Below are 27,887 nucleotides of genomic sequence, written 5' to 3'. Positions count from 1 at the left end.
ATGGCAGCCGAGATCCACTCGCGGCCGCAGAGCAGCCGGCCCATCCTCCTCAGCAAGGTCGAGGGGCACCAGGATGTGGTCAGCGCCGCGCTCCTCATCCCGAAGGAGGATGGAGTCATCACGGCCAGCGAGGACAGGTATCGGCGCCGTGGTTCGGCCCGGTCAGGCGCCTCACAGACCGGTGAGGCCCATCAGGGCCTGCTCGGTGAGGGGCTGGGCAGGGCGGGCCTTGCCCGGGCAGCCCCTCGGCGGAGGGTCGGATCCAGGTCGCTCTCTCTCGTCGACGGTCTCCGCTCCGTGCGCAGCTGGGTCTGAGTTCCCCAGTCCCGGAGCCGGAGTTTCCGCTCTCCTCTCTCGGCGTTACCCGTCCGGTGTCAGAGCCTCCCCCCCACCCCCGTCTCCGAGGCTCCGGGTCAGCTTCTCTTTCTCGGTGATTTCTGCTCCATGTGGGGCTGAGCCCCCGGGTCCACTCCCTTCCCTCGGCGTTAGTCGCTCCATATAGGTCTGGGGCTGAGCCCCTCGATCCTGGAGCCCCTGAAACCGGGGCGCAACGAAAGGCGGGAGATGGCAGAGCCGGGGAAGCGTAGCGCTGGCTGAGGGGAAAACCAGCTTTTAGGCTCTAACTTTGCCAGGAGGCACGCAGCCATGACTCTTTGCCTGGAGCCGTAAGGAAATAACCGAAATTACAATTCGAAGGAGGAAAATAACATTAACCAGTTAGGTGCCTTCCCCTCCTTGTAGGAAAAAGCTCATGTACTTCATGCTTTCCAAACACTGTGAGGCAGATGGAAAAATGGAGCTCGTTTGTGTGTAAAAGGGTTCCGTCGTGATTACGAGCAGAACCAAAAAGTATGGAAGTATATTTTCCTCTCCCTTTAGCTGTGCTGGGTAATTCACTTGTTGGTACATTATTGCTTCTCCTGTCTGTCAGGAGAGTGGCAGCTTCCTGAGCTGCTTCAGTGAAAAAAGTCCAGTCTGATGTCTTGCTCTGAAGGTCTCAAACTTGCTTCCTTCTGGGTGAAAAAGCTCAGGGAGTGAGTTGGCAGATCTGAGGGGAGAGGTGGCAGTGAGCTGCTGAGGACAATGGTTTCTGTTTGGAAGGGCAAATGTTTTCTGAGTCAAATCCTCATCCTCAAATCACACAGTGTGGGAAACATATGCCACAGAAGTTGGTAATGTCATTAAGTAGTCATTATTCAGAAGAAACAAAAATGAAAATGAGGAAACAAGTAGCACAGAGGGTTGTTGGCTAGGAGAGAGGTAAGGGTTCTGCAGTGTAGTGATGAGAGCTGGAAATTTCATCCCTGACGTGTGTAAAGTGACTTGTAAATGTGCAGAAGTGTAGGAGATGCTTCTGAAGAGCTCCTGTCTAGAAACGGCAGTAGTGGTTGAATGGACCATGCTGGAAAGTGCTGTCTTTGGGATGTGTCTTGGTGGAGAGAGAATTTTACTGCAGGTAAAATTTTAAACCTGAATTTGCATTTTTATTTTTCTTTTTTGTCTGAATCCTGTGAGGGTACAAGTGCTGAAAATCAGCAGAGCTATGATGTTACCTGAACTGCTAAGCTGTTTTTTTCTGGCATAAAAAGAGCAAATAAACCAGCTAGCAACAGCGCTTGCTACCTTTATATGCTTATTGTGAGCCAAGGCATTCAGCATTTGATAGGGATTGGACAGATAAAGTGCAAAAGATGTAAACTTGTCCTGGTTTTAGTACAGTTTACCAGACATTGCTAGTTTCTCATCTGTTGGCATTAAGCAACTAATTTGGTATACGATCTGTCATGGTGCTGGTCTATCTTTGCTTTGTGTGGCGAGGTGGTGAGAATGTATTTTTTGTTGGTGTGCTAAAAGATTGTTTTCAAGTGCCAGGTGAACTCTAAAAAACAAGCAGCAGAAATTGTTGAATTTGGAAGAGGAAAACTTGAGAAGTAGTTCTTTAAAGTGGCCAATTGGATTCCACCTCCCCACACACCTGTTATCGGGGGGTTTTTGGTGTTGGCTTAGGTTTTTTTTGGTTGGTTGGTTGGGTTTTTTTCCTCCCCTCTGAAGATCAGCAGATTTAATTCTTTGGTGAGTTATCAGTTATGAGGACTGAATTCTACAAACCTGAAGTACAAGTGCTATGTTTGGGGTAGATGTTCTGGTATCTCAGGATACCAGATGAACCAGGATGAAGTTGTTGTTTTTTGGGTACCGGAGTGGGCTGAATGTCAGCTTGTTTGATGCACTTCCTGAAGGGGAGAACAGGAAATAGTAGTTTTTAGGCGGTCATGCCTGAATTAAGCTTGAGCAGCATTTGATGGTGCAGGTTTGCAGAACAGACAGTGCCAACCTGTAAACTGAAAGGTCTGATGAAGTGTATGAGCCTCCACATCCTCTCTGGGTAATCTGTTCCAAAAAGTTGTGAAGGCTTCAACCCTGGAAGTGTTCAAAGCCAGATTGGATGGGGCCTTGAGCAACTTGGCCTAGTAGGAGGTGTCCCTACCCATGGCAGAGGGGTTGGAACTAGATAATCTCTAAGGTCCCTTCCAACCCAAACCATTCTTCGATTCTGTGAAGGTTAGCAGTCTGCATGTTTGGACTGTGTTGGTAAGAGCCAAGGCCCCAGCTGCATCTTTATCTGGTCGGGTTTTGATGCTGTAAGGAGACCAAAGGCTGTTACCCATTTTTGGGGTGTGTAAACCTCTAAGAGATGCTCTAGATTGAAGGCTTAATTCATGCAGTGTATTGCCTCTAATCTGGGATACCTTCCACAGCACATCTGGGCCTACTCACTCATGTATCCTTCACCTACACTTTAATGGTCGCCTACACTTTAATGTTACCAAACTTAGTGCTCTGCTGTTCGCTCACTAAAAACAGGGCATAGGTGTTAATACCTCATACCTGGTTCTGCTGCTAATAACAAGCAGAGTGCAGAAGTGAAAGAGCTGCTGTGAGCACCGAAAGAGTAGGGCCAAAGTATTTCTTTATTACATCGTAATGCAGTTAAGACTGTCAAGTATTTCATAATAACCAGTGTGAGGAATGTGTTTACCAGTTAAGAGTGATGTAAACATTGGTGCACAAACATTCACTGGGAAAGCTGTGGATTAGCCTCTTGTTAGAGGAGTTGTAGTTCTGTTTTGAATGCTAGAAATGAGAAGTAATGGTTCTGGTTTTTTTAAGGGTACAAAAGATTCTACAATAGGTCTGTGAACACTAATCAAAATCCAGCTCCAGCTGCTCTTTCAAGTTTTGAAACCAAAAAGAGGAAGCATGAATACTTGCAGAATTAAATAGTAAAGTATCTTTTCAGTGGGATACTTGCCAGCTGTGAAGCTTTCTCAGAACTTACCTAGAAAGGATGATTAACTCTGTGTCCCTGCAGGCATTTTCCTGACCTTGGCTGCTGGACAATGTTTGGAATGGCTGTAGCACATCCCTCAGCCTCTGCAGGCAGTGCAGATGCCAGTTGTGGGTTAGATCTGTCTGCTCCAGGCTAGCTTCTGTTTTCTCCCATCAGAGATAGGGTGGTGTGGGCTGCAGACATCTGTGATAGGGACAAATCCTTGAACTTAGCCTTATTATCCTTGTCTTCAAATAACTAAGGCAAGATGAGTGTTTCCCAGGAGCAGCTGGAGATGCTGTGGGATCTACAAGGCCCTAAATGCAAGATGAAGGTATTCTATTTACCACAGGCTTATCTTTGGAGTCACTAGCACTTCTGAATGCTGGTCTTCTGTGACTGGCAGCAGCTGCTATTGCTGCTTTGGTTCTGATATTAGGGTTTTGGGAGGTTATGGAACTTATATATTGGTCAGAACAAGTGTTTTAGTGAGCAGAAATTCAATCAACAGCATCAACTATGAGCTGTGTCCTTGAGCTCCTATTGCACTGATTCAACTACATTCCTGATGCAGCTTTGGGAACATGGTCAATAGCAGTCTAAATACTTCTGCTTTATTGTGGCTATCAGAAGAATGTAACCTTCTGTTTTTGATAGGAAAGCCGTTCTTAGAGCTTGATTGCAAATGGGAAAGCAATTGTTGGTTTGAAGGTGTTGGGGAGATACAGTTGGATCAGAGCTGAGGTGGCTGTGTAGTTTTTGAAGCAGTGCTCATATCACAGCAAGCGTGGATTTGCCTGCTAGTCGTTTGCCACCTCTTTCTCTGTGGCATACTTGCATCTGGCTTTTAGAGGGCAGCTGACATGGTATCAGCACAAATGCTGCTGGAATCATAGAATGGTTTGGGTTGGAAGGGAGCTTAAAGATATTTTGTTCCAACCCCCATGCCATGGGCAGGGACATCTCCCACTACACCTGGCTTTGAGCATTTCCAGGGTTGGACCGCTGCAACTGAAGCAGTGGGACGACTTCTTGAGTCCTTTAAGATAGAACCAGTATTTCACAAGTTAATTTGGCCTAACGAAAGGAGATCGCACCACAGGAGGCCTGTAGGAGAGACAATCCAGCACAAGTGGGATGGGATTTTGGCGCAGGTTATTTGCTGACTACTGTGAAACAATCTCTTCAAATTTTGCTGGGTCAGAGCTTTGTGTAATTAGATGTAAAGCTTTTGGACAGCTTATCTCTGCAAGCATGAGGCTGGTGAAGTCTAAACCACACTTAAACCGAAATAAGCTTGCAGAAGATAAATTTGCTAACTCTGGCAGCTGTTTGCTTAGGCTCTTAACTTTAGTGTTGATGATCAGTGCATAAGTTATACTTCCAGAAAATAATTTGCTTAGAGAAAGTAAATCATTGTTTCCTTTACATTAATTTCTAGTTTAGTTGACCAGAACACAGGGAGGAAACTTGGGAAAATCAGCAATGTATGATTTCAGTCACTCTGATAACTCTATAGTATTTTTAGATTACAAATAATTAAATTATTTTGGCTAGGAGTGAAAGAAATAAGTAAGGGTGGCAAGCCACCATCTGAGGTATTCAGAATGGCTTGAGTGTGATGGAGCCGCTTTAAAATGCGGATTAAAAATCCCTTACAAACACTGGCGCTCATTCATGCTACCACTGGCATCTGCATGATAAGAATGACTTTTTATTGTTTTCTTCTGTTACCAAGAAATGGCCAACTGCTCTTCTGAGGTGTTAGCTTTCTGACCATGAGACAAGGTGTTGATTTATGTAAACAGAAAGTGAAAGCTTTTACAAGAATTTCAATGCAAAATGTTTTATAGATTGGAGTAATGCACATTTGCCACTGAACTGGTGGAAAAGTGTTGGCTCATAATCATTGCTCTGAGGCAGTGTGTCCTCAGCTGTATTGGTTTCAAGGTTCAAGAAGGAAAACAGGATCATAGAATCATCTAGATTGGGAAAGATCTTTTAGATCAAGTCTGACCATTAACCTAGCACTACCAAGTCTGTCCCTCAGTACAATATCTCCACAACTTCTAAATCCCTCCAGGGATGATGATTCAACCACTTCCCTGGGCAACCTGTGCCAGGCCTTGAGAACCCTTTCAGGGAAGAAATCCAAACGTCCCCTGGCATAACTTGAGGCCATTTCCTCTTATCACTTGTTACCAGGGAGAAGAGAACAACCCCCACCTCACTATAACCGCCTTTCAGGGAGTTGTAGTGAGGTGGTCTCCCCTCAGTCTCCTTTTCTCTGAGCTGAAAAATCCCAGTTATCTCAGCCACTCCTCATAAGCCTTGTGCAGGAAGCCCTTCACTATCTTTCTTGCCCTCCTTTGGACCTCAGTGTAGTGAGGGGCTCAAAACTGAGCACAATACTAAGGTGTGACCTCACCAGTGCTGAATAAATGGAAGTAATCTCCTCTCTAACCCTGCTGGCCACACTACTTCTGGTACAGGCCAGGATGCTGTTGGCCTTCTTGGCTACCTGGGTATATGCTGTCTTATCTTTAGCCAGCTATTGACCAATACCCCCAGGTCCTTCTCCACCTTGCAGTTTCCAGGCACTCTTCTTCAAGCTTGTAGCATTCCAGGGAGGTATGATGACCCAGGTGCAGGGCCAGGTGTTGTTTGCTCTGTTTCTGTGTGGTCCTTTAAAGAAAATCCCATAAATGGAATATAAAACTACAACACTGCCTTTACAACTTCAATCTGAAAAGTTCTCATGCTGATAGAAGATACCAGTCCCCTCCTATGCTATTTTTGGCAAGCCCATGGCAATCCTTACTGGCAATCCTATGTGATGTTTACCAAATCCATCCTCTAGGGTTTTTTCTTATAAAATTCAAGTACCAGGCCTTTTTTAGCTATAAGTGAATAGAACCACTCATCTCAATGAAGTTTCTTGACAACATTTCCAGGTAGACATGTTTACTTTTAGGTTTCCATTCAGGAATGAGGAAGTTGGGTTTAAACAGTAGCAAGAAGACAGACAATGGTTTGGAGAGGAAATTTCAAGGAGGCTTAAAATAACCTTAGTACTGTCTACACATGTGCATTTAACTTCTTGCTGTACATTTCCCTTCAAATGTGCCTATTGTAGGAATGTTTTTATCTGACAATAACTTTCTACTTCCTTGCTGATTCTTTGATATCCCTCCTCCCAGGATTTGACAGTCAGGAGAGTGGAATACTGTGAAACATTCTCAAGACTGCTTTCCTTTCCTTCCAAGGCCTGATTCTGGAAGGTTATAGACTAAAATCAGTTTTAGGAAGTGCAGTAGCTTACTGTCTCAGTTGTCTTCTCAACTTCTTTGGGTTCCTGTTGACTGGCTCAGATTTGAGGAGCAGTGCTAAGTTCAAGTGCTATTTGCATGGATTGTCCTTTGTCTTCTTAACATGAGGGAGCAGAGACGTAGCTTGGAACAAATAATGCTGAACTGGATGTGATGTCCTCTGTGGATCCAGACATAAGTGTTTGGAGGTGGGTCTTAATGAACAGCTGGCTGAATATGAGTCAGCAGTGTGCCCTCAAGGTCAAGAAGGCCAGTGGTCTCCTGGGGTGCATTAAGAAGAGTGTAGCCAGAAGGTCAAGGGAGATTCTTCTCCCTCTCTGCACTGCCCTAGTGAGGCCATATCTGGAGTGTTGTGTCCAGTTTTGGGCTCCCTGATGGAATTGATTTAGGGACCAGAACCCCAGACACTGCTTTACTGATAGAAGGAGATGTTTTAATCCTGGTGGGTCATAAACCTTGGGAACGGAATGCAGCTGTGTAGAAAGAAAAACACAGATAGGTGACTCCTAATGGTCACTGTGACCTGTGGGGGTTATGCAGTTACCTGATAATGGGAACTCAGCAAAATGTCAGGACAGTGGAATGCAGAGTTATGGAATCTTTTGTCTCTTGTCTGATGTTTGTTTAAGCCTTGGTAAACTATATGTGTTCACGTGAGACTTTGTAGCTAATCATGAGTTTACAACTGTTGCCTGGACCTACTAATGGCCAAGTACAAGCTGCCTTCTCTGATTATGTTAACCTATATAAAGGAAAAGCTGTATACAATAAATTGACACCTTGCTTGCATCAAGCTTTGTCCTGTCTCTGCATCGCGGTGGCTCCCCAGTTCAAGAGAGACAGGGAACTACTGGACAGGGTCCAGCAGAGGCTACAAAGGTTATGAGGGGATGGGAGCATCTCTCCGATGAGGAAAGGCTGAGAGACCTGGGGCTGTTTAGCCTGGGGAAGAAAGGACTGAGAGGGGATCTTATCAATGCTTATTCATATCTAAAGAGTGGGGGTCAAGAGTATGGGGCAACACTCTTCAGTGGTGGCTAGTGACAAGACAGGGAGCAACCCTGGAGGTTCCACCTGAAGAGGAGGAAAAATTCTTTCCTGTGAAGGTGCTGGAGCACCTTCTCTGTTGTGAAGTCTCCTTCTCTGGAGAGGTTCTCTGGACATTGTGTTCCTAGGCAACCTGCTGTGTGTGACAGCTTTAGCATGGGGCTTGGACTAGATCTGCAGAGGTCGCTTCCAACCCCTACTATGCTGGGATTCTGTAATATGTAGCAATTTATGAGGTGAGCTTAGATAGTATTTCCGTTTAGTAGTTACTGAAACTCAGTGTATAAGTAGTTGTAAAGAAAAGTCTTGAGTATCCAGAGGTGGCAGTTCTTAGCACTGTTATTGTTATGGTCAAGTACTGTTGGAGTGCTATTATTATATTGTCCCTCTAACTGTTGTGCTTGAGGAGCACAATAGCTAAGAGGATCGTAGCTGATATATCAGTAATGGACTGATTCAGAAGCAAAGGATGATGTACTTAAAACTGTCTTCTCCCCATTCTTTCCACCACACAGAACAATACGAGTATGGCTGAAGAGGGACAGTGGACAGTACTGGCCCAGCATCTATCACACCATGTCATGTAAGTGCAGTGCTGGAGGTCGTAAGTGATGGCCACTGGGGTAATTTTGTTGTCATTTCTTTTCACATCTCTTTTAGCTCTTCATTCAAAATGGAAGAAGTTCTTTTGAGGTTTTCTGCTCAGAGATGTTTTAGGTAGTCTCAGAGACAAGAGTGTTTTAAGTTGCAGATGTTGAGACATCATTGAATATGGAGTTGCCATGAAATTGCATATTGCTCTCCACCACTTTACCTGATACAGATGCAAAGAACAAGACACTGATCTTGTCTACAACTCGGGGTTCATTTTGAGATAAATCTTTTGAGCTGAAAACTTTGAGTGTAACCAGCTGCATACACTGTGGGTGCTAGCTAGACTTTTACCCTGAGTAAAACTCCTCTGGGCTGCACTTTAGGGCAGACAATCACATTTGCACACAGCTCCTAGCAGGATACCTGAGTTACTCCAGCAGCACCCCTCTCCTCAGCTGCACACATGGGAATGTAACTGTCTTACCAAGGGACATTGACCTATGCAGACTGATTTCAATCAATCTACTTAATCTTAAACAGCTCCGTCTTGGTTTTAATAAGGCATGTGTATTCTAATACCCCTGTGTCAGTAACTGCAATGTGCTTACTTTTTTGGCAGCACCATGTTCAGCCATGGCATATCATCATGACAGCAGGCGAATATTTGTAGGCCAGGATAATGGAGCTATCATGGTAAGCTGCCCTACCTTTCTTCCTATTGTTGATTACAGAATCAGAGTGGTAGGGGTTGGAAGTAACCTCTGGAGACATCTAGTCCAATGGCCCTGCTAAACCAGAGTCACACAGAGCAGGTTGCCCACAGTTACCAGGGTCCAGGTGGGTTTGGAATCTCTCCAGAGGAGACTCTGCAACTTTTCTTGGCACCCTGATCCAGTACTCTGTTGCCCTCACAGGAAAGAAGTTTTTCCTCCTGTTCAGATGAACCCTCCTGGGTTCCAGTTTGTGCCTGTTGCCCCTTGTCCTGTTGCTGGGCATCACTGAAAAGCATCTGGCCCTATCCTCTTGACCCCTGCCCTTTAGATATTGCTAAGCATTAAAAAGAAAATTGCCTCTCAGTCTTCTCCAGGCTAAACAGCCCCAGGTCTCCCAGCCTTTCCCCATAAAAAGGGCTCCAGTCCCCTCAGCATCCTTTCAGCCTCTGCTGGAGTCTCTCCAGTAGTTCCTTGTCTTTCCTGAGCTGGGAAACCCAGAACTTGACACAGTCCTCCAGATGTGGACTCACTGTTGCAGAGTAGAGTGGTAGGAGAATCTTTCTCAACTCTTCTTAATGCACCCCAGGAGACCACTGGCTTTCTTGGCCACAAGAGCACAGTGCTGGTCCATTAGAATTGCTTAGATTGTCTGTGAGCATCATTGTTGATGGAAGCTGATAATTTATGTATTTTCCCTTCTCTTTGGAATGCAGCTACTACTGAATGGCTGAACTTCTTAGCAGTTCTTCTCAAACATGCATGAGAAGCCTGCAGATAAAGAAGCGTTACTCTGTCTAGATGTGAGCCAGCTAACCTCAGGAAGTTATTGGACATTTGTGTAGCCATGGACCCCAACAATTGCATTTTATGAAGGAATTATTTTGAGGAGTATATTAGGCTGGGCAGGGTGCCATGGGGATGCTTTAAGAGGGGTTATAAGCTGCAGCTAGCTTGTATCTGGCTAGAAGCATGGATCACCATGCATATCCCTCTGCTTTTTCTAGATGCAGATTTTTTTAGTTGTGGAAATTGCTATACTAGCTCTGAAATGACAAGAAAGAGAGTTGATTTCCTCTCCCCCTCCTTCCCTCCCCCCCCTTTCTGGTAGGTCTTCCTTGTCTGTAATCTTGCTGTATTTGCTCTCCCTCTCCTCGAGAGGCAGAAGAGTAAGTGGGTCTTTATTCTTTCCCTCTTTCTTCTCAAAGGAGGGGAATCTTGTGACTCTCAGATGCTTTAACGGTTTCCTTTCTCTATGAAAATAAGGTCAAGATTATTACTAGCTTATAAGAAGCCAGGGTACTGCATTGCTGTCATAAATAGTGATGCCACTGATAACTGACTGCTCTGAGTAGAACTACAGAGAACAGTGATTCTAGTGGTCACTACTTGAAATTGTACATTGAGACTTTAAAAATATCAGTCAGCCTAATTGTAGAATCACAGAATCCCAGGTTGGATGGGACCTTGGGGATCATCTAGTCCAACCTTTCTTGTCCAAAACACTCTCCCTGTGGATCAAGTAGAGAATGCTGTCACTTAAATCCCTCCATTATGAAGTCTCGTGTACTTAAATCCTAAATACTACCAGATGCTGTTTTGTTTGTTCCTGCTGGGGACAAGTGAGATCTTACTTCTTCCTATAATTTCCCCCCAGCAAACTGTTCTGAAAAGATGCTCCCTGTTGACAATGTAGTTCACCAGTAAGTGTAATTTACAGTTGATGTCTCAGGATGCTATGCTTTGGTTTGAGAAACTGCCAGATAGTGAGATTTATTGCTGCTACGTAAATTTTGGCCTGGAAGGCTGCTGCTCTCTTTTGGGTATCAGTAATGCTTATGTCACTGCTCTAGCTTATCTAACAATTCCTCTTTGTTTGTAGGAGTTTCATATTTCAGAGGACTTTAATAAGATGAACTTTGTGAAGACCTATCCAGGTAAACTCTTAAGCACTGTTTAACACTAACACCTGTGTGAAGGGGAGGCCTCTAAAATGCTTGGGAAACGGGAAACTGTCACAGCTTAATCACACCCAAATATGCTTTATGTCTGGCTGACAATCTAGTTGTCAGTTAAGGATGTCTGCCATAAGATAAATGTCCTCTTATTGAGTAATCCTGAGTCTGAGCTGCAGTCCTTCTCATTAAGATCAGTGCATAAAATTACAGAATTGTTTTTGTTGGAAAAGACCTTGAAGATCGAGTCCAACCATTATCTAACTTTTCATTATTGGCCTCCAAGTGTAGTGAGCCAGAACTAGTGAGTTCAGAGTCTGCTCTTCAAGTGGAGCTGTTATACTACATGAGCGTCAGATAAGAGCTTTCTGAAGGTGCATTTTGATATTTACAATTTCTGTCCTTACTTTCTGTAATCACTGGGCTCAATTATTTCTACCTGGAGAGTCCTTGACTTCTGTCATCCTAGAGAGCAATAGGGATGAAAAAAAAAAATCCTATTTTGCAAAGGGGAATAGGGATTGCACTAATATGTCTGGAGATACTAATTTCAGTATTTGTCTGCAAAACTCAGTTACTGGTTAAAATTGGAATATTAATGTGAAAAAGCCTGAAGCAGACTTTTAAAGACTGCAGATTATGTAGTGAAACAAAGCACAGTTTGTCTTCTGACTCCTTGACACTGATAGAAGCAATGTTCTTGCTTAGGAGAAAAAGGCCTTGTTCTTAAAGCAACAAAACCCCCCATTAATCCTCAGGAAGATGACTTGGCAGCTTGATTAGGGGAAGTGCTTGCATCTTGTGGGGCAAGTGGGGGGCAGGGAGAGCTTCTTTCTAATGTTTGTGTAACTTCTTTCTCAGTGGTAGCATTCTAAATGAAGTTGGGTGGGGTTTGGTTCCTGACACAGGTAGCAGACAGACTAGAGACACTTCCAGGTGCTTAAAAGCATGAATCTGAGCATAGCTTCCCTGGGTTGGGAAAACAGGGACGTAAGAAAGCAAGTAAGGTTTTCAAAAGTGTTACTTTCTAGAAGTCCTGGTCTGACTGGAAGAAGTTGAGAATTTGCCTGGTGATCTGGGCTGAACTCAGCCCCTTTCCCTGTGGGAGAAAGGTCCCAGAAGCCTGGAAACTGGCCAATGTGACGCCCATCCACAAGAAGGGACGGACAGAAGAACCTGGGAACTACAGGCCTGTCAGCCTGACCTCAGTGCCAGGGAAAATCATGGAGCAGATTGTCTTGGGGGCAATCACTGCATACCTGAAGGATAGCCAAGGAATCAGGCCCAGCCAACATGGATTTAGGAAGGGCAGGTCCTGCCTCACCAACCTGATCTCCTTCTATGATCAGGTGACCAGCCTGGTGGACGTGGGAAAGGCTGTGGATGTAGTCTGCCTGGACTTCAGCAAGGCCTTTGACACTGTCCCCCACAGCAAACTCCTGGCCAAGCTGTCAGCCTGTGGCTTGGACAGCAGCACTCTGTGCTGGGTTAGGAACTGGCTGGAGGGCCGAGCCCAGAGAGTGGTGGTGAATGGTGCCACATCCAGCTGGCAGCCTGTCACTAGTGGTGTCCCCCAGGGATCAGTGCTGGGCCCCATCCTGTTCAATATCTTTATTGATGATCTGGATGAGGGGATTGAGTCCATCATCAGTAAATTTGCAGATGACACCAAGCTGGGAGCAGGAGTTGATCTGTTAGAAGGTAGAAGGGCTCTGCAGAGGGACCTTGACAGGCTGGACAGATGGGCAGAGTCCAACAGGATGGCATTCAACAAATCCAAGTGCCAGGTGCTGCACTTTGGCCACAACAACCCCATGCAGAGCTACAGGCTGGGGTCAGAGTGGCTGGAGAGCAGCCAGGCAGAAAGGGACCTGGGGGTACTGGTTGACAGCAGCTGAACATGAGCCAGCAGTGTGCCCAGGTGGCCAAGAGAGCCAATGGCATCCTGGCCTGCATCAGGCATAGTGTGGCCAGCAGGAGCAGGGAGGTCATTGTACCCCAGTACACAGCACTGGTTAGGCCACACCTTGAGTACTGTGTCCAGTTCTGGGCCCCTCACTTTAGGAAAGATGTTGAATTGCTGGAGCATGTCCAGAGAAGGGCAGCGAGGCTGGGGAGAGGCCTTGAGCACAAGCCCTATGAGGAGAGGCTGAGGGAGCTGGGACTGTTTAGCCTGGAGAAGAGGAGGCTCAGGGGAGACCTCATTGCTGTGTACAACTACCTGAAGGGAGGTTGTAGCCAGGAGGGGGTTGGTCTCTTCTCCCAGGCAACCAGCACCAGAACAAGAGGACACAGTCTCAAGCTGCACCAGGGGAGGTTTAGGCTGGAGGTGAGGAGAAAGTTCTTCACAGAGAGAGTGGTTGGCCATTGGAATGTGCTGCCCAGGGAGGTGGTGGAGTCACCATCCCTGGAGGTGTTCAAGAGGGGATTGGACGTGGCACTTGGTGCCATGGTTTAGATAGGCATGAGGTGTAGGGTGACAGGTTGGACTCGATGATCCTTGAGGTCTCTTCCAACCTTCTTGATTCTTGATTCTTAAATTAGCTGACTGACATGTTTGGTTCACTTAAGCTATTCAGAGGCCAAATACCAAAGAGAACAATGCCTAGAGGCAAGTATATTATGATGGTAAAAATGTCTCCCTGGGGCATTGCTTAAATGTCATCTTCACCCTATCTCTCTTAATTGGAACATAAGAACCATCTCTTTGATTTTTATTTTTTTTCTAGAAGCTAACCAGAATGTTTTTGTTCCCACAGCTCATCAGAATCGAGTGTCTGCTATTACTTTCTGCCTGGCGTCAGAGTGGGTTATCAGCACTGGTCACGACAAGTGTATCAGCTGGATGTGCACCAGGAGTGGGAGTATGCTTGGGAGACATTATTTCACCTCTTGGGCTTCGTGTCTACAGTATCCTTTGAATTATGATTACTGTCCTGAAAGTGGAAGAGTGCTTTGGTTTTTTTAGCTCAATGTTCCCTCCTTTTCATGTAAAAAGCTACAGAGAAATCTCTTGCAGGTCTGCAAACCCTTATTCTGGTGAGATATATAATACCTTTATTTGTGTTAGCTGTTGTTAGATAATAGAAGGGTATATTGAATTGATGAGCTTGAGTTAGAGATCAGTGTGTACTAGTTCCTAATGTTGAGATGTCCACCTGTAGCACCTTGTGGAAGTGACTACTAACTGGCAAGTCACTTTGTTCAACAGATGCTGATGTCCCTTTGAGTCTTTCCAGAGCAGAAAGCACCATTTGGACTGCTTTAATTATTCTGTCTTTGCTCATATTAATCTCTTCTATCTTTAAGCTACAGAGTATATTGACACTTCATCTATTACTAGTAGTAATTGGTCTCTGTGCAGTTTGCTTTCCTACAAACTGCTTTTAATTGCAGCCTTTGTAGGGATATAAAGGTGATTAAGGGACTGAAGCCTGTCTCTGCTGAGGAAAGGCTGAGAGACCTGGGATTATTTAGCCTGGGGAAGAGAAGACTGAGGGGGGTGTCATCAATGTCGATCAGTATCTAAAAGGTGGGGTTCAAGAGCGCAGGGCAAGACTTCTCAGTGGTGCCCAGTGACAGGAAAAGGGGCAACAGGCATAAACTGGAACCTAGGAGGTTCCATCTGAAGATGAGGAGAAACATCTTTCCTGAGAGGGTGCTGGATCTCCTGAAAAAGGCTGCCCAGTGAGCTCTCCTTCTCTGGAGAGATTCCAAACCTGCCTGGACGTAGTGATCCTGGGCCACCTGCTCTGGGTGACCAGGGGGTTGGTTAGACGATCTTTAGAGCTCACTTCCAACCCCAGTTATGCTGGGATCCTGTGATTTGTAGTTTAAGATCTCTGGTTAGTTATTCAGCTCTAAGTACTTCAGGGCATTCTTTATCCTATATAAGAGACTAACAGACCCAGTAGCTTAAAATATAGTTCATGTATGAAAACTTTTGAGTGTGAGTTAAGTACTTTAAATTCTAAACCTATTTTTAGCACTTGTTAATCCCAGAATTGTGGGAATTGGAAGGGTTCTCTGGAGATGATCTAGTCCAGCTTCCCTGCTAAAGCAGGATTAGTGGTGGCAGTTTAGATGTGGCTGGACAGTAACTGGAAGTATTGGTTCATGTATGAGGATAGTGGTAGATAATGTACAAGTGATATGAACCAAAAGCTGAAAGAGTCCAACTACACCTCTTGACAAAATTAAGACTTCTTTAGAGTTGCTGTGTGCCTGGGCAGTGCTAAGAAACCAGGAGGAAAGCGAACTGCTTGGGTGCCAGCAGCATGTCTGGCCTTCTGAGGTCTTTTCACTTGTCTGACCAAATTGCCGCTGTATCTATATATTGCTGTGCTGGTTTGGGGCCAGACAGATCCTCTCTTGCCCCGAAAGGGACAAAAGAATGAGACTCACACAAACAGATTGGAGAGTGATGGAAAGTTTAAATGGAAAAGTGATTGGTGAAGCTACAGAAAAACTACAAACTACACAGCATAGTGGCAGAGAACATCCCAAAGCGTACAGAGCCCGTTACATAATTCCCAAAGCTTCCCAGTTCTTCCCTTCTTCCCCTCTGAGGGTCTACCCAAACCCCCAGGGCTCTTTCTTCCCCCCCCCCCCCCCCCCCCCCACTAGGCGAGTCTCAGGCTGGCCAGGTCTGAGACTGCCCCCCCCTCCATTTTCCTCCTGGCATTAGGCCTAGACAGGCCTAAGAGGCCTTGAGGATACTCCCCCGGCATTACCCGATAAGAGAGGACATCTCCCGTGGGAGCAAAGAGGGAAGAAAGAGGAAGAGAATGACTCTGCAGATGGCCTTATAGGGTGCAGGACTTATGGGTAGAAATACGCCGTTTTCTGTGTCCACCCCTCTTGGGTGGGCACCTGGGACACCAGAGGTGTAATTTATGTGGCAGTGGCAGGGGGCACCCAGCCTAAACTGCCACAATTGCTAAACTCTTTTTTTTTTTTTTTTTTTTTTTTTTTTTTTTTTTTCTCTCCTTGTGCTAGAGTTCAGGGGGGTTGTGTCCCACTGCTTGCCTCAGCTGAACACAGCACAGAACTGGATTAGGAGGTAGCTCAGAGAACAGTCTGCTGCCTCTGAGCCTCATTGTTTGAATTCAGTGGGTTCTGTAGCTCACACTACTGCAAATAATGGAAGAGTTTATTTTGAAAACAGAGAAAAGAACAGGACTTTTTCTGCCCTAATGAAAATAAACATCCACTAAAGACAATGGCATTTGAAAATGCATCAAAATTGATCCTGCCTTTGGACTTGTGTGTGGAATAGCTAGGGAGACCAAGCACCACTATCAGGATGCTCCTTAGGAGTTATTTGTTAATGATGCAATGTTTAATCTTTGGGAAAACACAGTGGAGTGCCTATTCTTTACTGGATTAGTGAGAGTAATGCTAGCCTAGACTTCCAAGATGAAGAAAGGATCACATGTTCAGGGACTTAATGGATTTATCGAAAGCTAATTGTTTGTTTCAAGATTCTAGAGGCTTAAGAGATTTCAGAATATCATCAGATGGCTCAGCCTCTGCTTTTTCCACTTTATGGTGGTGTGGTTTTGGTACAGTGACCCTTTTAAGTTAGTCTGTTAGATAGAATAGGCTTCTTTATTCGCTACTCTACGTAGTTTTGGGTGGTTCCAGGAGGACAGATGAGTTTATACACAACTCCTGGGTTATGTGGTGTCACATGTAGGGGTTTTGTAGCTATTGCTTATATATCTAATAACAAAAGTCTTAATGTGGCAAATGTAGTTCCATCAAGCTTGCTGTGCTTTAGTTTCTGGAGATAGTGGCCAACCCTGAGTATCAGAAAATTGTTATGATCTAGAATGGTTTTGCCAAACATGCCAAATCAGCCACGTTAGCAGGTCCCTCATTGTGGTGCAGCTTTTATGTCAATGATAAGTGACAGAAACCTTTCTGAAATACAGGACATTCTTCTATTCCATGCTCAAGAACCTGCATCAGTAAACCTGAAAGTACAGAGAACAGAAGCAATTAGATGGTCTCACCTTCTTAGTAGCTACAACATTGGGAGCGTACTTCCACTGTAAGGTAAACTAGCAGCAGAGAGTCAGTATCCTTGTGTCTTGGTTTTCCATTCCTGGAGGCATCAACTAGTACAACATGCTAGAAAACTAAGCATTTATAGAAGCAGATACCTGGTAAGACTGAATGCCACCCAGTGTCCAGTGAGGTGCTCCCAATGGTAGGTCTGCAGTTCAACAGGTAGCTTGAGGAGTTCTGCCATCTCTTGTGGAAGCTCATGAGTGTATTCTGTAAATATCTGCTAGATATAGTTTCATTCTAATTGATTTGCCATAAATTTATCGCATGGCTTCTCCAGTGGTATTCTGAAACTTCTCTTGCTTATCTTCAATAATGTCTTACATGCACATGTAGGGAGGTGTGAGGAGAAGAGAGGAATGAAAATGGCTTAATTGTTTCCATCTCCAACTGCTTTAGAAATGGTTATGTAAGAATTTATCTGGAGTATTAAAATACTCATTTCCAGTTTGCTAGACTCTGTGGCTGCCAGCTGTGCTGTTTCAGTACCATAAAATACTCTTCAGAGCAAATGAGGCATTCTCCTTGATCGGTGCTCAGATATGATCATGAGACTCGGCACGCGTTCGTTGGTGATTATTCTGGACAGATCACTCTCCTGAAGCTTGAGCAGAACACGTGCTCAGTTATCACCACACTTAAAGGGCATGAAGGTAAAGTAGCTCTTTCTTTTAATTCCATTTGGCTCAGATTATAGTTAATTTTTGTGACTCAGGATGAGACAGACATTCAGTTGGATATCTGCTTCTTTAAGGATAAATATGGGATAAACAACTACTGCAGGTTAGTACTTACCAAAAGCTGTTCAAAGCTTAACAGACACGTTCTTGCCTTTTAAATACTGACAGGTATTTTTATTATAGATGAAAAATAAAGGTAAACTGTGTGTGTTCTGTTAAACACAAGTTACCCACTAGATGGCCACCTTTAAAAACTTTAGTCTCCTTAACATGGAAAAGAAGAAGAATGTGTTCCTTTTTTTTGTAGCAGAGGCCTTGTAGTAATATAATAATGCCTAAAGTAGCTTTCCAACTTCCAGTCTAGATTCTAAAAACTACTAACTCGTCCCAGTTCATCTTTGATGCTCTAATCATTCTTTTATAAGAAACAAAAATATACATGAGAAATTTAGAAAGCCTTTTAGGATCAAAATAGTCAAGTCAGAGACAAATTATCTCATCCTGTGTAGTATAGCTAAAGTCCTTATATGAAGTCCTGCATTTGGGTTACAACAACCACATGCAGTCCTCCAGGCTTGGGTAAGTGTGCCTGGAAGACTGCTCAGTAGAAAAAGACCTGAGGGGTGCAGGTCAACAGCTGGCTGAAGATGAGACAGCATGTGCCCAGCTGGCCAAGAAGGCCAATAGCATCCTGGCTTGTACCAGCAATAGTGTAGTCATCAGGTCTAGAGAGAGGTGGTTGTCCTACTGTACTTGGTACTGGTGAGGCAGCACCTCAGATACTGAGTTCAGTTTTGGGCCACTCACTCCAAGAAGGACATTGAGGTGCTGGATCAAGTCCAAAGAAGGGCAAATTCTATGGTTGTATGATTCTTAAATGAAGAATCAAATAGTCTGTAGCATGATAATAGATCCACTGTCTGCTGTCATGAGTAAGGCAAGGATGCCAATCACAAAAGAATGTGTAATTTAGTAATATACTTGGAGAAATCACAAGACTTAATGCCTCTCCCCATGGGTACTGGCAGCTTTCAAATCAGCTGACTATTTTGTGTTTTTAGGGGTGAATTACTGGGTCATGAGTCTGACCCACTGGAAAAGGCTGCATTGTTTAATAGCTGTAAGTACAGAGTACACTTGGTTAAAGACTTGATTTATAGATGGCCATAAAATGATAAATCAGGGTTTGAATGTGGAGGGCAAGTTGAGAGCACTGTAACAAGCGAAAGGACAACAGGAAGTGGCCTCATGTTGCACCATGGGAGGTTTAGATTGGATATTGAGAGAAGCTTTTTCACTGTAAGGGTTATCAAACACTGGAATAGGCTGCCCAGGGAGGTGATTGAATCACCATCCTTGATGTATGGATGTGGTGCCAAGTTTGAGCACCAGGTAGCGGTTGGACTCAATCTCAAAGGTCTTTTCCAGCCGAAATGGTTCTATGACTGTATGTCTTGATATGGCAGTACTCACATATTCCATTTATTGAGGTGTGGTGGACTTCCAAGCACCAACTCCAGCAGTGCTGTCTGCATAGCAGAAAACTTGGCTTCTGTGTAAGTGCTCTGAGGGGACTGTGGCCCTCAAAACAAGAACTGATCTAGTATAGAAAATTATTAAATGGGGGGAGCAGAAATAATTTTTTCTTCAACTGGTGTAAAATGGATGATGTGTTATCCATCTCCTCTGCAGTACCTGTGCCATATTCTGAAGGCCTGATAACTCTGAACTTAAACAGCCTCTAGTTCTCTGAGTGCAACTATGTTTACCAGACTTCAAAACCCTGACTTCCTCTTGTTTCCTTTCTAGCTCTTGCCTTCCTGTGGCTTCAAGCAATGTGTGCTTTGTGCTTTACCTGGTTGTAGAGCTTGTCCTTCAACACTCAGCTTCCAGAATTTTCCACATTTAGCAGTGTGATGCTGAGAGAATACTCAGACTGCCTGTTTTGGTGCATGTACTCAGTGTTCTCTGAGACAGCCATTCCCAAATATCAGTCTGAAAGCAGTGTAGCCCTAAAGGAAGGAAGAAAAACCTCCTGTTCCAGAGAGCTGGAAAGGTCTGGTTTGGGCTGTGATTACCACTCATCTTGCTTTTAGACTAGCAAGGCTTTGGATTTCGACTGAGCAGTGGAAGGAAGCTTTGAAGGGAAGGCTATTCCTGCAACTTCAAAACTACAGGAGGCATGAGTGACAAAATTACTTCTTTAGTCTCCTGTCTACATTATGGTGCACATGGGTTTAGTATAAGACTGCTACTGTAAGATGACTCATTTTTTTAATGTGTCTTACTAATGAGGTGAACAGCCAGGCTGGGCCTTCTGAAATCTAGCTTTGTGATTTAGTGTATAGATTTGCTAACAGCAGTGAAACTGTAATTTAGTTTGTTATTCTGACCATTTTAAGGTTGTAAATGGTTATGTAAGGGAGTTGGTTTATCTGTGAACATGATCTGCAACCACTGACCAAGCACTCTGCTCTACTGTAGCTTGGCAAATTTTAATACTTTATGTCCTCCAAACCTCATCGGTGGCCTGTTGCCTCCTCAAACCAAATACCTAAATAAAGGTGCAGAAAGCTGGTAACTCCAACGTTCTGACCTATGCTTTGCATCTAACTTTCTTCTTGGGGGATATTTTGTTCTGTTGTCAAGTGCCCTTTGCCCCTCTAGCAGGACTTTATCTTGCTGTTTCATCCTGTTCTCTGCTTTACAGCTTTCAATATCTGTTGCTGCAGCAAGGGAGTACCTCGGGTTTCACTTTAATGACCCAGAAGAGCATAATTATGTTGGGGAATGGCTCCCTTGGATCTAACTGCAGCATGTTCTTTCCTAGGAAGTATTACTTCTCTGTGGTGGGATCCTGTTCAACGCCTGCTCTTCTCAGGTGCCTCTGACCACAGCATTATCATGTGGGACATTGGTGGAAGGAAGGGGCGAACACTGCTGCTCCAGGGACATCAGTATGTAATGGCATCTCATTTCTCCTGCATGTTCTGTAATGAGCACAGAGTCCTAAGAAGGAGAAATAGCACAGCAGGATATTTGAATCTTTGAGTAACAGGAGAAAATAACTTTTGGCAGAACTCTGAGGACTTTGAGGGGGAATAATCAGCACTAGGAAAGCATTACTGATAATATCTTTTTTTAGCTCATGCTTGATACTCCTAAACCATGATGATTCTATGATTTATTCTATGAGTAATGAGAACATAAGTAGGTTATAGAAAGAGGTGGGTAACAGTCCTAAATCATCTTACTTGGACTTGATGTAAAAGTTGCATGCTCTTGTGTTGCTGCTGAGGATAGGGCTAGAAGTGTGTAAGCAGGTTATATGTGGCCTTGAGCAAGCTGGTCTTTGAGGTATCTGCTTATGGCAACAGACTTGGAACTTCATGATCTTTAAGGTCCTTTACAAACCATTCTATGACTCTGTGTACCTTTTTAGCATAAGCTTTGATATGTTCCTGTTCTATCTATCAGTGAGGTAATCAACTGATTGGCTAAGTTACCAGGAAGGTCTCTTAGCTTCAGAAAGCACATCACATCTCCTCTGCTCTGTGAATTAGGTACTTAGTTGTCTGTATTTAATCAACTCTTTATTTTTACAGAGAGAAAACACTAGCTGCCACATTTAAATCAGAGGTCTTAATTCAGTCGAATAGACAGTTCACCTTAGAAATATTTTACTTAGAAATGCAGTGATAGTAGAGATCTTGTGTATGTTTAAAGATATATTTGTATAGTGCATTGTCATCTTGTCTAATTTCATAGATGCCTCCATCCATCTTTCACTATCTAAAGCCAAGACTGATAGTCTTAGTCATAGAACTCTTGGTAAATCTTGATGATGTAGTTTTATGGCTAAAGAACTAATAATAGAGTACTGGTTACCAAAAAGTAACTGAAGTCAGGACTGGAGGACTTTCTACTGCTATTACTGCCACATATGTGCCCTGGTGAAGATTTATAACACTGTTCAAATAGTCTACTTAGCATCAGACTTCATTCTGAATGGGAAAGTAAGCCCTTCTGGGAAGCAGAATGGGTTTTAATTTAACCTAGATGTTGCAAAGCAGTCTAATACTGTGGAGAGCCTTTGTTTAGTTTCTGAGGGTAGCCTTATATTTTGTCATGACTATAGCTAGGGTTAAACTGTTTTGTTAAAGGCACGCTTTGCTTTGCAGCTGCAAACTGACTTACGGGGACTGGTTAGCAGAAGATAGCAGAAGCTCCTTCTGCTTCCTAGTTGTATCTTGAAATAAATATTTCTCTTTGTTTCTGCAGTTGTCTCTGCTTTGATAACTGTCTCTCCTTGCCAACACAAAGAATATTTGCACACACACTCTGAGCCAGCTGACACTCATCTCACCATCAGTGCTTATTTCCAGCAAACATGGAGCTACACCTCTGGTATCTTGGTCAAGCTTGCAGGAACACTGCTCTTGGGCACATCCTGATGCTAGGGTAGTGCTTAGGTGACAACATCTGCTCACTCATCTTTATAGCTCTACTTAGCAGACTTAGCAAAATGTTTGGAAATCAGTTCTGCCTTCCAAGGTAACTTTACAAGGATAAATGGAGGCTTGCTGGGTGTTTAAATAGCTGTTTGCTTTGTTTGCAGCGACAAGGTGCAGGCTATCTGTTACATCCAGCTGACACGGCAGCTCGTATCTTGTTCAGCTGATGGGGGAATTGCTGTTTGGAACATGGATATCAGCCGAGAAGAGGTAAGATCATGTCCTAGGGCAGGGATTCACAGTGGCTATTCATACTGCATTGTGGTAGAGGGATTCCCAGGACAGAAGTGCATGATGGGCCTGGGACGTCATAGAACCTTATCTCAGTGAGACAGCATGTTCATTTGGATGGCTACAGCCCTTTGCTGCTGGAACACTGAGGCAGGCAAACTTTTGCAGTGAAGAAACCTGTGGGCTGTGCTGCCAAAACATGTCAAAGCAGGTAAAGTGAGATGCTGTTCTGAGATGTAGAGCAAAATGTAGAGACTTGATCCCCAGACCTTTATACACAGCAGCTGAGCCTGCCTTGCACAATCTTTCTGCATCACTTCACATCCATTACAGAAGATGAAAATACCTACATTGTTACTATCTTTAGTCAGCTGTGATTATAGTGTGGTTGCCCCCAATAGCATCACTATTCTTTGCCCTGTTGCTTTTTTTTTAATGCAGGTGTCATAATAAGACCTCTTTTCTGAGCTGTGTTGAGGTGTGACCCTAAACACCCTGAATACCATATGTGATGCTCCTGACATTGAGTGTGATCTTTCTTCAAGTTCTGTCATATTATGAAACATTGTAACTGCAAGGAATTGACTTATAATACAATTGGGAAAAAACAAGATGTGGCTGTTTTTCTTCTGGATCTGCACACAGTAATTAAGGGATCTTCTAAATAATAGACAGTTTTAATACTATTAAAATAATATGGTTAGCTTAGAATAGGGCTTTGAAAATGCTGCAGGAACTGGAGCTTTCCTCTGATGAGGAAAGGTTGAGTGTAGAGAAGAGCAGACTGAGAGGGGATGTTATCACTGCTTATCAATAGCTCAAATGCAAGGGCCAAACTCTTGTCAGTGGTGCCCAGTGACAGGACAAGGGGCAGTGGGTACAAACTGGAACTGAGGAGGTTCTTTCTGAACATGAGGAAAAATCTCTTTCCTGTGAGGGTACTGGAGCACTGAAGGGCCAGACTGCCCAGAGAATTTGTGTAGTCTTCTCTCTGGAGAGACTGCAAAGCCACGTGGACGTTGGAGTGCTGGGCCATCTGCTTGGTGCGACCCTGCTTTATCAGGGGGGTTGGACTAGATGATCTCCAGAGGTCCCTTCCAATCCCCACTGTGCTGGGATTCTGTGATGTTTCAGAACTCATTGTAAAAACGTAATCCAAATCCAAAGCAAAGAAAGCCATGTTTAAATGATGAACATCTTGCCTCTGAAGCATTAGTTACTGAGTCATAGTCTAGATTATTATCTTCAACTATGCACTCATGCATCTAAGAGTAAAGACTCAATTCTTTAATTAGAAGGACTGGTAACTCCACTGACAGCTGCACTATTGATCTTGTGCTGTTCCAACTTTATGTTGTTAATTGTGCTGGTAGAGTTTGCAAGTTTTAATTAATGCCTGAAATTAAGATGAAGAGAATAGGAAGATATCCAAGCCAGAATGTTGATTGTCTTCTTAAAAATGCTATTAAGTGAAAATTGCTGTTGTAAAGTGACTGAAAGAAGGAATGTGGAACATCTCACTTGGTGGAGATTCGACTCATTTCTTCTGCTCTCCTGCACACCTCCCACGCTGGACTTGTTATTGCCCTTTACAATATTTTCCAATACCATGGGGTAAGGAAGGGGACTGCAGTCAAGGTTGAAGATGTAGGGATTGGACATCTGGTATGAATAAATATTCATGGTGTGATGGGGATGCAACTGACAGTACGATTGTTTTATTACTGTCAGCAATGGATGTAAGTAAATTAAGGAGAAATTGAGGAGAAAAGCTTTGCTGTTTCCTCTTGAGATGCAGGGAGTGTCCCCCATCAGATGTATATATGGTCTAACTCAAGTTTGTGTATTACAAATAGTGTGCCTCTCTTTCTGTCCCTAACAGGGATGCTTATTTAATGTATTTGAGAGTGCTGAAATGAGTGAAAGCTCTGTTTTCATTTGGCCTAGTCCCATTTATGGTGGGGAAAAATATGTGGGTGGGAGAAGAGGTGCTTAATGAAGATGTGGGGAGGGTAGAGAATGCAGATGAGTTCTTAATTATTTCAAACTGCATTCATAGTAAAGCAGAAAAATATTTAATTCCAGAATTTACTGCTGGAGTCCTTCTTTTAGCTTCTGCAATTTACAGTATCTCTTAAAAATCATCTAGGCAGCCAGAGCACAGGCTCTGAATGCCCACAGTGAGTTTAATAATTTAGATGTTCAAATTAGTTTTTTTTATTAAGTCAGTAGCATGACATAACTGCTTCAGGCTTAGAAAGTACAGAAGTTGTGTAGGTAACAAATAACTTTAGTGTTGGGTTTGGGTTTTTTTCGTACTAAATTTCTGTGCACTATTCCTCAGGCAATCTATTGTTATGATGTTCAGAAATGAGATGGGGCATCTTTTCAAGGCAAACTTTACTCTGGGTTCTTAAAACCAACTTCCTTGGTTGTAGTGTGAGGAAAAACAACTTACTGCTTGCATCTCTTGCTCTTTTGTAGGCTCCTCAATGGCTTGAAAGTGATTCCTGTCAGAAGTGTGAACAACCTTTCTTCTGGAACATAAAGCAAATGTGGGACACAAAGACATTAGGGTTGAGACAGGTGAGGTTGCTAGTTTGAGTGCTTTGCTATGCTTCAGCAAACAGAAAACCACTAAAGCTGTTTGCTCTTTTAAACTGGTGGTATTTTGCTGCTTTGAAGTGAGGCTTTACTGAGAGGTCACCGCTCCTAATAGGTGCTAAGGAGTTTTTCAATTCTGTGGAAAGTGTTGCATCAAGCTTCTATCATAGGGCAGAACAGGCTGTGCTCGGAGCGCTCTGTTGGATTTCTCTGAGTATTTCCTTGCACTGGAGCTGTGGACTCTAAGTGTTGTGTGAAGTGGCACACAATGCCTCATAACTGAGCAAACTGCAGCCTAACATTGTAGAGTACTCAGTTCAGTGAAGCAGTGATGGCCCTGGTCTTGCTGGGTTGGAATGTGAAAGCTCCTATAAGGAACTTGAAAAAGGAGAAGAGGATGAACAGGGAGAATATGGTGGTAAACCTGTTAATGGTCAGGAAGACCATTGATCTTTGGTTGAAGTAACAGGTTTCTTCCTAGTGGGTTGCTTTGTTACAGGTATACACCAGAAGCTTTGTGAACACTTGTTAAGACGGTCAAGTGGCACAATATAGTGATTTGTTTCTTTTGGGTTTTTTCTTACATGAAGCATCACTGCAGAAAATGTGGGCAAGCAGTGTGTGGCAAGTGCAGTACAAAACGGTCAAGTTACCCCATCATGGGATTTGAGTTCCAGGTCCGTGTCTGTGATTCCTGTTTTGAGTCCATCAAGGATGAAGAGTGAGTACTAAGGAGTAATAAGTGAAAGTAATCCTGCTGAGTTGCAGATACACTTGGGCTTGCTCTGTGTCCGTGCATATTTGTACACAAACATGCCAAGCTGACTCTTGGGTGCTGACAGCACTGTGATAGCAGAGATACCTCAACAGGCTCTGCAAGCTGATTTGGATCCACTTCATTTTTTTCTATACCATAAGCCCAGATCTAGAATTGAAATGTGTTTGTCTCAAGCTTTCTGTTTAGGTAAAGGTTATTGATTGCATTTAAAATGGCTAAACAGGTGCCCAGCAATACAGCACAGCTGCCAGGATGCCTGTGTTAGCTCATGCACAATTGCTGACAGCTGCTTCTACAGGAATATTCTTCACAGCCTGGCATTTTTTTCCTGTACAAACAAATTGAGTTAAACACCATTTGCTGTCTCATTTAAACTATTCTTGGCAATGAAAAAACCCTCTTTTTACCTTGATATGAGCAGCACTTTCTTGTCGTCACCTCCTTGAAGTGTTGGAAGTGCCAAAGCAATCAGATGCAAATTTTTGAGATGTTTGAGGGTTTTTGTGTTGTTATTTGTTTGTTGTTTTTTTTTTTTTGGTTGTTGGCATTGTTTGTATGCTTGAGGTTTTTTTTGAAGAAGGGAAGTGCTGTGCCCTAGCTGACTTGCTATAGCCAGTAGAAAAAAGTTTAGCTACACTTGAATTATTGAGCAGCCTCATTTACCCATGCAGTGTTCCACTTCTGTTCTAGTACTAGTAAGAGACAGGCTGCAGAAGGCCAAGAAATGTCACACCTGTGTAACAACACAAACAGTGCCTTAGCATTACTTGCTCATTTAACTCTGCCCCCTTTAATATGGCACTGCAGTTCTCAGAACTGATTTAGAAGTACTTGAGCAATGTCATTTTCATGTCATTTTATTTTGTACTCTGTAATGATGCCATCAAGCTTCAGCTGATGGCTGCCTGTCGTTTGGATTGTTCTTGTGCAGCCGTACTTCATTGGCAACCTTTCATGAAGGAAAACACAACATTTCACACATGTCCATGGACATCTCCAGAGGGCTGATGGTGACCTGTGGGAGTGATCGGATTGTGAAGGTATTCCTGGGCCTCTTTCCTACATTTATTAGATATGTTTAATAGAGAATTAATATTTATGTATGCTTTTTTTTCTGGCAACTGTTGCAACAAAGCTAACTGTTTTGGGCAGCATGAAGTGCATGTGATGGAGACTGTTCTTCCTGCAGCTGAACGGGGAAATGACCTGTAACTCCCCTGAATGGATGCTAGCTGTCAGAACTGGTTACTGATGGTGTCCTCAGGACAAACAAAGCAGTAGGAGAATCTGCCAGCAGCCTTAAAGACAAAGACATGATGAAGTAAATATGCAGGTTTCCTTTGCTCTGAGCTCTCTGGCTTCTTGGAGCATGGCTTCTAAAAGCCCCAGTGATGCAGAAATCAGACTGATGCAGAATCTCACTGTGCATAAGCTATACCTCTACTACGCATGACACTACTGAGAGGACTGTACCAGTCAGTGCCTGCTTTTCTTATAGGCATGTTGACAACAAACTGTTTAATAAAACAGAGCTGCTAGAAGACTCTCTTGAGTCTTGTCAAGAAGACTTGGAGGCTCAAGCCAGGTTTGGCTTTTGGTTTGTCAGGCTGGTATAACTCTATGACATTTCCCTCAAGTATAGTTTAAACAGGATGTGCTATTGTTTGTCCCGGGAGGCCTTTGTTTACTTCTCTGCTTCTTACAGAAGCACCTCTTAGGTTTTACAATAATGCTGTGTGATTTTTATTTTTTTTTCCCCCCTCCCACAATATTCTCTTCCAGATCTGGGACATGACGCCAGTAGTTGGTTGCAGCCTTGCAACTGGCTTCTCTTCGCGCTGACCTCCTGCCTGGCAGGTTTAAGCACCTTATGTACAGCAATACGCACCGACTGAACGGAGTCCTCCTTACCAATCTTACTGCAAACACTGGTTGCTTGATTCTTCTCCTGCTGCTCTTCCAGGATGGACAGTCACCTCTGTAGAGCACAGCTTTTCTGTTGGGCTCACCAAGAACCTCCTTGGTGCAGAAGCGTGTTTTTT

General features: G+C 43.8%; 1 protein-coding gene across 1 annotated transcript; it reads left to right on the top strand.

Annotated features, from left to right (window-relative positions):
• WDFY1 (WD repeat and FYVE domain containing 1) lies at positions 1 to 27,687 on the top strand. The gene is made up of 12 exons (XM_054386075.1): positions 1 to 137; positions 8,223 to 8,290; positions 8,921 to 8,994; positions 10,894 to 10,948; positions 13,726 to 13,876; positions 17,579 to 17,691; positions 20,549 to 20,675; positions 22,337 to 22,442; positions 24,948 to 25,049; positions 25,658 to 25,788; positions 26,777 to 26,885; positions 27,628 to 27,687. The coding sequence occupies exons 1-12, from the start codon at positions 1 to 3 to the stop codon at positions 27,685 to 27,687; spliced, it is 1,233 nt and encodes a 410-aa protein (XP_054242050.1).
• Positions 27,688 to 27,887: the final 200 nt, after the last annotated feature.

This window comes from Indicator indicator, chromosome 13 (assembly GCF_027791375.1).
Source record: "Indicator indicator isolate 239-I01 chromosome 13, UM_Iind_1.1, whole genome shotgun sequence".
In the NCBI taxonomy this organism is placed as follows: Eukaryota; Metazoa; Chordata; class Aves; order Piciformes; family Indicatoridae; genus Indicator; species Indicator indicator.
This window is presented reverse-complemented; position numbering and strand designations above follow the sequence as displayed.

Excerpts from the sequence above, each read along its gene's own strand:
- WDFY1 (XM_054386075.1), top strand. The coding sequence starts at position 1 with ATGGCAGCCGAGATCCACTCGCGGCCGCAGAGCAGCCGGCCCATCCTC. Across the intron at positions 8,291-8,920 it reads CATCTATCACACCATGTCAT|CACCATGTTCAGCCATGGCA; the intron begins GTAAGTGCAGTG and ends CTTTTTTGGCAG. Across the intron at positions 10,949-13,725 it reads CTTTGTGAAGACCTATCCAG|CTCATCAGAATCGAGTGTCT; the intron begins GTAAACTCTTAA and ends TTGTTCCCACAG.